Source organism: Echinops telfairi, unplaced genomic scaffold (genome assembly GCF_000313985.2).
Source record: "Echinops telfairi isolate 266 unplaced genomic scaffold, ASM31398v2 ScPeMD7_7416;HRSCAF=8454, whole genome shotgun sequence".
Classification (NCBI taxonomy): Eukaryota; Metazoa; Chordata; class Mammalia; order Afrosoricida; family Tenrecidae; genus Echinops; species Echinops telfairi.
Genome location: NW_022111316.1, coordinates 4528484 through 4536809, shown reverse-complemented (window position 1 = coordinate 4536809; position 8326 = coordinate 4528484). Strand labels below are relative to the sequence as shown.

Here is an 8326-nt window from a genome sequence, read left to right as displayed (position 1 = left end):
TCTGAGGTTTCTGCCTTAGGGGTGGGTAGGAGGGGGAAGGGCATTCCAACAGCAAGTTCCCCACCCCCACTCCACCATTTGGTTGCTGGACACCAGGAGTGAGTAGGTTTTCATCCTGGTGCTGGAGGAATTCTGACAGGATGGAAGAATTGGACTTTTGTGAACATTGTATTCAAGTCCTAGGTAGTTGAAACCGCAAAGTCCAAAGGACATTTGTCACATTAAGCAACTCCAAGTTGTATTTTAAATCACTCCCTTTCAGTCTCAGAATGGCTTCCTCTCCATTCCTCCCCTTGCTCCTTTCATTTTTATGCATTGGGTGTATTTTATTTTCCTCTCATTCTCATTTTTCCTCCAAATATTTCTGCAGCTCTCTCCTTCCTCCTTGCTGTGGTGACTGGGATGCTTCTCCTATGACTCTTTGAATCTAGACTGGGCTGGTCTCTGTTAAGCCAATCAATTGCGACCATCTCTTAACAGGTGTGTATGGAAATATGTTTATTGAGAATTACAAAATCTATATTAAGTGCCTTTTTTCTGTAGTGATTGATGGGAGGGTGTGGTGAATAGGAGAGGGTTTATCCCAGAATCTGCCTGTCAACACAGTTTATTTAGAACTGCCCATAGTCTCTCATGGCTACAAGAGAGAAACCCAATGAAGGCTAACAATATGAATACCCCTTCATTTATTAGCCAACTTGCTGCTTATATGTTAACGTATTGAATGCTTTATTTCTGTGTAACCGTCATTTATTATGGAAGTAGCATACGTGAATACTTCAGATACTTGACTGTTTACCTTGCCTTAGAACAAGCAGCTCTATTGTACTGAATAGGATTAGGAGACACAAGACTTCAAGGGAATAGAGATAGCCTTATCCTCCTCCTTGGAGACAGTTGGTGGGTTTGAACCACTGGCCTTGTGATTAAACAGCCAAAGCTTAACCCATAGTGCCACCAGGGCAAAAGATGGTCTGAAAAAGATTTGATGTTCCTGTGAAATACTTTGGGGGACAATTTCAGAGTTTGAGCCTAAGGCTCCTCTTCCTACTACCCAGAGATGAAGGGCCCAGAAAGCAGGGCGTCTTTTCTTGTCTTATTGTTACCGTCAAAGCATCTGATCTGTTTCCAGTATTGTTGCATGGTTTTTGAAAGGTAGAAAAGACCCATCTTACATGTATTATGTTAAATAATTGGAACTTTGAGATTGAAATGTAGTCTTAATTTTGTCTTCATATTTATTGGTGGAATGATTTTACAATTCCATTTATTAGCCTTTTAAGCTGGCATACGAATTTAGTGTATTTTACCACCATTATTCAGATTTGGGAGAAGGCAGGCCAGCCCTGCCCTGCTTCCTTATCTCTAGAAATAGCTTGCCACTGCAGGGCAGTGAGTGCTTGTCTACAACATGGACTTGTAATTTTCATTGCAGTTGGTGCCAGCAAAATTTCCCAGGGAGAGAGTCTAGTGCTAATCTCCTGTCATGACTATAACCCATAGCCACACACCCCCTCATCCCCAACAGTGTAGGTACTCGGCTCTAGTTATGCTTTCCCATAATTATATATATTTCTGGTGGGATATTGAGGAGGGTAATGGGGAAAAGATCCTGCTTAAGCAGACACTGGTGATGGGCTCGCAGGCTTGGTGGTGGTTTGCTCTCTGCACTGCAGTAGAACCGTGAGAGGGCATCTTTGGCTCTGGGATTAATAATTCATCTGTCTTCTCTGACCTGTGACCTTTTCTCTCCTCTTTCTTACCCTCTCCCATTAGTGTGAAGTGAGGGGGGCTGTCTCCCTCATTCCTCCTCCCTCTGTGATCCACCTTCCCTTTTACCCTGCCTTGCTGCGGCTCTGCCCCTTACCATCATGGATGACTCAGAGGTGGAGTCGACCGCCAGCATCTTGGCCTCTGTGAAGGAACAAGAGGCTCAGTTTGAGAAGCTGACCCGGGCGCTGGAGGAGGAACGGCGCCACGTCTCGGCGCAACTGGAACGCGTCCGGGTCTCACCACAAGATGCCAACCCACTCATGGCCAACGGCACCCTCACCCGCCGGCATCAGGTAACCCCTCTTTCCGTCAGACCTGCAGGTAGGACTTTGGCAGGGTCACAGAGGTCCTTCATGGGAGGCTACTCTTGGTAGCTATCCAGTGGTCATGCTTCATGATGACCCTTCCTAAAAGCGAAATCTGCCATCGAGTTGAGGCTGACTCACAGCAACCGTATAGGCAGGGTAGAAATGCCCCAAGAGGGTTTGAACCTTCTTCGGGAGTCAAAAAGGAGTCCTGAAGACACTGCTGACTTCACTAGCAGTTCAAACCCACCAGCCGCTCCTCAGGAGAAAGACAAGCCTGTTTGCACTCATAAAGATTTACGGGCTCAGAGACCGTATGGTCACTCTGAGTCATAATTGACTCATTGGCACTGCATTTGGTTTGGGTTTTGTGGTGGGTAATAAATACCAAGAGATAGGGAATATTACTCTGTGCGGAATTGGGTGGACTTCCCTTTAGATGTTTCCATCTAAAGTCCTGTTTTGCTAGAGTAGGATTTCTGTATTGAGACGCGATTCTAGTAATGGTAGATTATGTTGTTTGGAGCTCAAGTTATTTCTGTTTTCTTTGATTTTTCTTGGTATTAAAAATTCAGGAGAATAAAGGCCTGCTTTCTGGTTCAAGAAGCAAGGCGTCCCCGTTCACTCTCCCTCAGGGGACAGTTTGTGCTCAGAAGTGTGGCACTGTCCATAGGTGGCACATTCTTCCATATTGCCCTAGTGTGCTCTGTTTTGTCGGCTGGGTAAACCTTGTCTAAGAGGAAGGGTCACTGTGAATTCTGCCGGCTAGATTTGGAGAGAGACTATCATGCTGCTGTTTCACCCAGATAACCACAGGAGCCAGTGGTCTCTGAGGTTAGTTGACTCTGGGATGTGACTTGGGAAAATTGGTGGTAGAAATGAGAAGTATAAAAAAAAGAAATAGAAACAAGAAGTATCATGTGTTTCCTATGTCTCTAGTCCAGCTTCATTGTGATGTAATCTGTCTGAGGTTTTGTCTATCTTTGCCTTTGTCTGTGTGTGTGTATGCATGTGCGCATGTGTAGTAGACATTGCCTGGTAGACGGCATTTTTAAGAGATCTCTGTATGGGATCCAGAACAGTGCTTATGCCCCAAGTAGTCCTTTTCATTGATTACTTAATTCCTTATATTTTAAAGTAGAAGAGAAGAGCCTCGTAATTGTAAGAGGAAAGATTTCCGATGGTCAGGCATTTGAAGAGGGCTGATGTATACAATGTTACTGGGATATTTGTATGAATTAGAGTAGAGGGTTTAGGGATGAGAGGTGCAAGCTGAGAAAGGGGGTTGGGAACTCAGGATTTAGTGCCTGGTCTCTGTCTTTCACTTGCTCTTTATTTTTAACTTCTCAGCAATGTTACTGATACCACACCCTTCCTTCTTCCTGAAAGTAATGTTTAATTTCCTCTCCCTGTAGCATAACATTCCCTATGTAATAGGGGTGGGTGGAGAGTCTCCCAAGGTGACTGCTGGATCTCACTCCATTCTATTGGAGAAAGAAGCAGACATATGTCATTTTACATGATATGATGTCGTTAGATTATATCTTGCTTAAAACAGAAAAACGGAAAAAATATTTTAGAGTGTGCCTGTGTCACTTACAATTGATGAAGATTATGTTGAAGGATCTGCTTCCTTGGGAGGAACTTCAGGCACTCGCTGTCATCTAAATACTTGGACTGGGAGACTCATATCTCTTTTCTTTAAAAAGCTTCCTGTAATGGGGGTTTCCAGTGGTAATAGAGCATGAAGATGCATGAAGTAGCATAAAGGCGGCTTTTGGAAAACCCCAACCTAACCCTTCCAACTTTCCATATATTTTACTGCTTTTCAAAAAGATGTTGGGAAACTTATCTGAATCTCTGACATTTACTCATCAAGTGGTTTTGAGTGCCTGGCATTGTTCAGAAGCACCCGGGATATATCAGTGAACAAGTGGACACCCCGCCCCCCGCAAGACCCTCTGCCCGCCCTCAATGGAGCTTACGTTCTTATGTTCCAGAGACCCAGTCAGCCTGATTCCAATTTTGATGCAAGTACTAAGACTAAGGAGTGATGTGGTTCTTTTATGAGTACTGACCCAAGGACTCCAGGCCACACATATCTTCTTGAAAGCCCTTTTCCTGTTTGGAAAAAAAAAGATCATTTATGTTTGATAAAGCAAAAGAAGGCCACAAAATGAATTGTCTTCTTATGGGCTATGTTTCAGAACGGCCGGTTTGTGGGCGATGCTGACCTTGAGAGACAGAAATTTTCAGATCTGAAACTCAACGGACCACAGGTAATTGTTTTGGCACAAGGTTTGGGTTACTTCATTCTTCTTCCTTTTTTTAAAACTTCCTAAGCCAATGAGATACATTAGTGTCTTATAAAAGTGTACGGCACATCGGGATGACCCATTAACATGAGTTTCTTTCTATTAGGAAAATAAATCGGATCTCTCCAGAGTATATGTGTAGCTCTGTTGGGGAATGATCCCTAGTGACTTGATCGTAATCGCCCACTTGGAGCCATACACCAAACTCGCTGTCATTGAATCAATCCTGTGGGACAGGGTAGAACTGCCCTGGTGGGTTTCTTTATGGGGAGTAGAAAGCCTCACCTCCCCCCTCTGAGCAGCTGGTGGTTTAAAATGCTAACCTCTGTGCTTAACCCTCTACGCCTCCAGGGCTCCTCTCATCACCCAGTATCCCTCTCCTATTTGAGTCCTCATTTCCTGCATTCCCGCCTGGTCTAGTCAGGATTTGTCTTCTATTTTGCAAAGGAGCCTACCGAAAGCCTGCCTGGTCTCAAGCCTTAGGTGGTGTCTGAAGAGTAACAAAGTTAGTCGTTTTTATTGAGGTTTCCTGGTTTGTTTTTAAAGTTCTTTTATTGAGTAGATAACTCATTTGAAGGGTCATTCAGATGGAGCTGCGGGTTCAGTTAACACAGTTCATCTTCCTTTAGAATGGGGAAGTTAAATCTGCTGTCTCTGTTACTTGGATGTTGATGTAGCTATGGTTAATTCAGTTCGTGTTTGTTAATGACCAGAATTGGGAAATTATTTTGCTGCCCTCCAGTAAAGTTCAAAAGATGGGGAGAGCTACCTGGGAACTATAGAGGGGTGCCTGAGGAATCCCTGTCCCCAGACATGCTTCTCATCGAAATGCATTGTTAATATACGAGGGGCTTCAAAAAGGTGGGGTTTGGGAAGATTCCATTATCTTTCTATTGTACTTTTTCCACGAACTTTTTAAAGACCCCTTATATAGTGCTTCTAATGGTAACCTTTTGTTTTTTTTTCCCCATAGGACCACAGTCACCTTCTGTACAGTACCATCCCCAGAATGCAGGAGCCTGGGCAGATAGTGGAGACTTACACAGAGGAGGACCCCGAGGGAGCCATGTCTGTTGTCTCTGTGGAGACCTCTGATGATGGGACCACTCGCCGCACAGAGACCACAGTAAGCGAAGATGAGCAAAGTCTGGGCGGGCCTTAGAGGGCCCCCACTCTCGCTATTAGAGGAGGAGTGCAGCGCTTAATTAGGGCAGATGCAGGCCACTGCCCTAAGTAAATGATCTCCCAGAGATCCAGAAGAGAAGAGACATGGGGAAAACTGAAGGAGTGAGAGAGAGAGAAGGTACTTCAAGGTTTACAATAGCTTTCTTATGGGACTTTGTTTGGAAACCTCTTATAAGTTGGAAAGAAAAGTAGGTCCCACATTCCAGGCACCGACAGGGAAAGAGAGCTGGAGGTAAGGGTAGGATTCTTAGAATTTTAGGTCAGATCACGCACTTGCTTCATTGTGTTTTCTTTGTCTTGTTTTTTATTTGAAGGTCAAGAAAGTAGTGAAGACTGTGACAACTCGAACAGTACAGCCAGTCCCTGTGGGACCAGACGGGCTGCCTGTGGATGCCTCCTCAGTTTCAAACAACTACATCCAGACTCTGGGTCGTGACTTCCGCAAGAATGGCAATGGGGGGCCTGGTCCCTACATGGGGCAGGCAGGCACTGCCACCCTGCCCAGGAACTTCCACTATCCTCCCGATGGATATGGCCGCCACTATGAAGATGGCTATCCAGGCGGGAGTGACAACTACGGTAGCCTGTCTCGGGTGACCCGCATTGATGAGCGGTATAGGCCCAGCATGGAGGGCTACCGGGCACCTAGTAGGCAGGATGTCTACGGACCCCAGCCCCAGGTTCGGGTGGGTGGGAGCAGTGTGGATCTGCATCGCTTTCACCCAGAACCTTATGGGCTCGAGGATGACCAGCGCAGCATGGGTTATGATGACCTGGATTATGGCATGATGTCTGACTATGGCACTGCCCGTCGGACCGGAACACCATCTGACCCTCGCCGACGCCTCAGGTGGGCAAGAATATGGGGAGGACAGGGAAGGAGGGAGGGAGTACTTCTACTTCAGAGAGCTTTTGGGGATCAGAGACATTTATTACTGTCTTTTTTTTTTTTTAAGAAGGCGGCCTGGTTCTTTTTTTATTTAACAAATAACTTAAGGAAAAACTTGAGTTCACTGTCATACATAATCACCTTTACACATTCTCCACCACTAAATCTAGATTCTAAATGTAATTTTTCCCACTCCCAAAGGCCTGGTTCTTTTTCTGGCTTGACTTAATATTGACTTGTCATAAATTGCCCTTTTAAAATGTAGGATAAAAGTCATGTATTTGACTTACAGAGCATCAGGTGTGGTGGTGATTGGTATATGACCTAAAGAGGGAGGCTGTGTCCATGCCAAGGGTTTTTGCTTATTTCTGGCTTATCACCCTTTTGGTGATACGGAGCAGTAAGTGACCTTCTGATTGGTATTATGGAATACATACTTAAGTTGTTCTGGGGTTTCTCTAGCTTCTGATTTGCTCTAAGAACATAGCTGAGAGCTACAGTGTTCAGGGTCAGAATAGATAGTAAGGATTATAGGAAAGTCCATATGGTTTAAATTCCAACGTTAAAAATCAGCCTTGGCCTTACAAAGTGTGTTTAGGATATTACATTTAGTTATAAGGTGAAATTCAAGTAGCATTCTTAGATGCACCTTAGAGGGTGGTGTATTAGTGATACTCCGAAAGGTCACTAAGCAACTGTCTACACTGACTTCACTACTTGTCTCCTGGAAGTGTCTGGTGATAGGAAAAATGGAGGATGATTAATGTTTGGACTGGAAGATTATTTGCCCAAGAGCTTGCTTTAGAGTGAGAGACCAGATAGAACTCAGGCTTGCGGGCCATATGGCCATCATTTTTTTTTCATATGTTCTGTTTGTTTGGGCTTGTAACTTTTAAAAATATAAAAGCCTTAGTTCTGGGGCTATACAAAAATGGGCTTGGCCCCGCTTTTGAGTAAACGAAAGACAGTGTTCCCAGGCAAAGAGAATTATGGTAGTCTGGTGGTGAGGGTGCCGAAGCAGCTGTTGTTGAATTTCGCTGTATGGGGTCATCACCTCCTAAAGCACATGCCTTGGTGCTGATTTTCCTACTACACCCGGCAGCTTTAGTAACAGTGAACTTGGGCTTGGGCACAGGCCCCATTACCTAACCTGAGTTACTCACCTTTCAGATGTCTTTTGGTGACTCACCTTTTATTCCTGGAGGGACACCAGGCCTCAGCTGGTGCAGCCCAGAGCTGTGCGGAGATAGCAACTGCCACTGAGGGAGTTGGCTGTAGTGCAAGTCTGCCGTCTGACTTACTCATGACTAAAGAGTGGTTGAACCCAGAGTGGGGGGGTGGGGGGTGGGGAGTGGGGTGGGGCAGGAGGCCAAGGCATTCTCAGTTGTGCATAGCTGTGGGCCTTGCTATCAGGAGAGGAGAGGGTTTGGGGGCCGGGGCCTTGGGTGTCTTCCAGAGTTGCTCTGGACTTGGAAACATGTTTGGCTAGCAAGAACATTAGTTGTTTCCTGTTCCGGGCCTAGGAGAGGAGTAAAAGGTCAGCCTTAAACAGTAAAGCAGGGTGGTAGTGGAAAAGCTTCTGGACTGCTTGACCTTGGTTCTAATTGTGCCTCTCCCACTAGTTCTGTAGCCTTAAGCCAGTCATTTAATCTTTCTGGCTCAGCCTTGCTATTTGAAAAACAAAGGGAAGAATGTCATGAGCCATTGCCTGTAAAAGAAGGAAATACCAGGTAGATTCTCTTGAGTGACCGTAATCTTGGTTATGATCATTGTTTTTGCAACTGCTATTACAATAATAGTAGCAGTAAAACATGTTCAACACAGAATATGAAAATCCCAGGAAGAGTACCAGCCATTGG

General features: G+C 45.1%; 1 protein-coding gene across 11 annotated transcripts in view; it reads left to right on the top strand.

The window, feature by feature from the left end:
- Positions 1-8326, top strand: part of CTNND1 (catenin delta 1) — a 47415-nt gene that overhangs the window by 22752 nt on the left and 16337 nt on the right. For 8 of the 11 annotated variants that reach the window (XM_045297111.1, XM_045297110.1, XM_045297108.1 and 5 more), the window contains exons 2-6: positions 371-480; positions 1777-2066; positions 4286-4357; positions 5367-5519; positions 5893-6428. In XM_045297111.1, the coding sequence (XP_045153046.1) occupies positions 1872-2066; positions 4286-4357; positions 5367-5519; positions 5893-6428 (956 nt within the window). In that variant the 5' untranslated portion in view covers positions 371-480; positions 1777-1871. Of the gene's footprint in view, positions 1-370; positions 481-1467; positions 1530-1776; positions 2067-4285; positions 4358-5366; positions 5520-5892; positions 6429-8326 lie in introns of those variants that run through there. The other 3 variants (XM_045297107.1, XM_045297106.1, XM_045297112.1) reach the window with 3 other exon arrangements.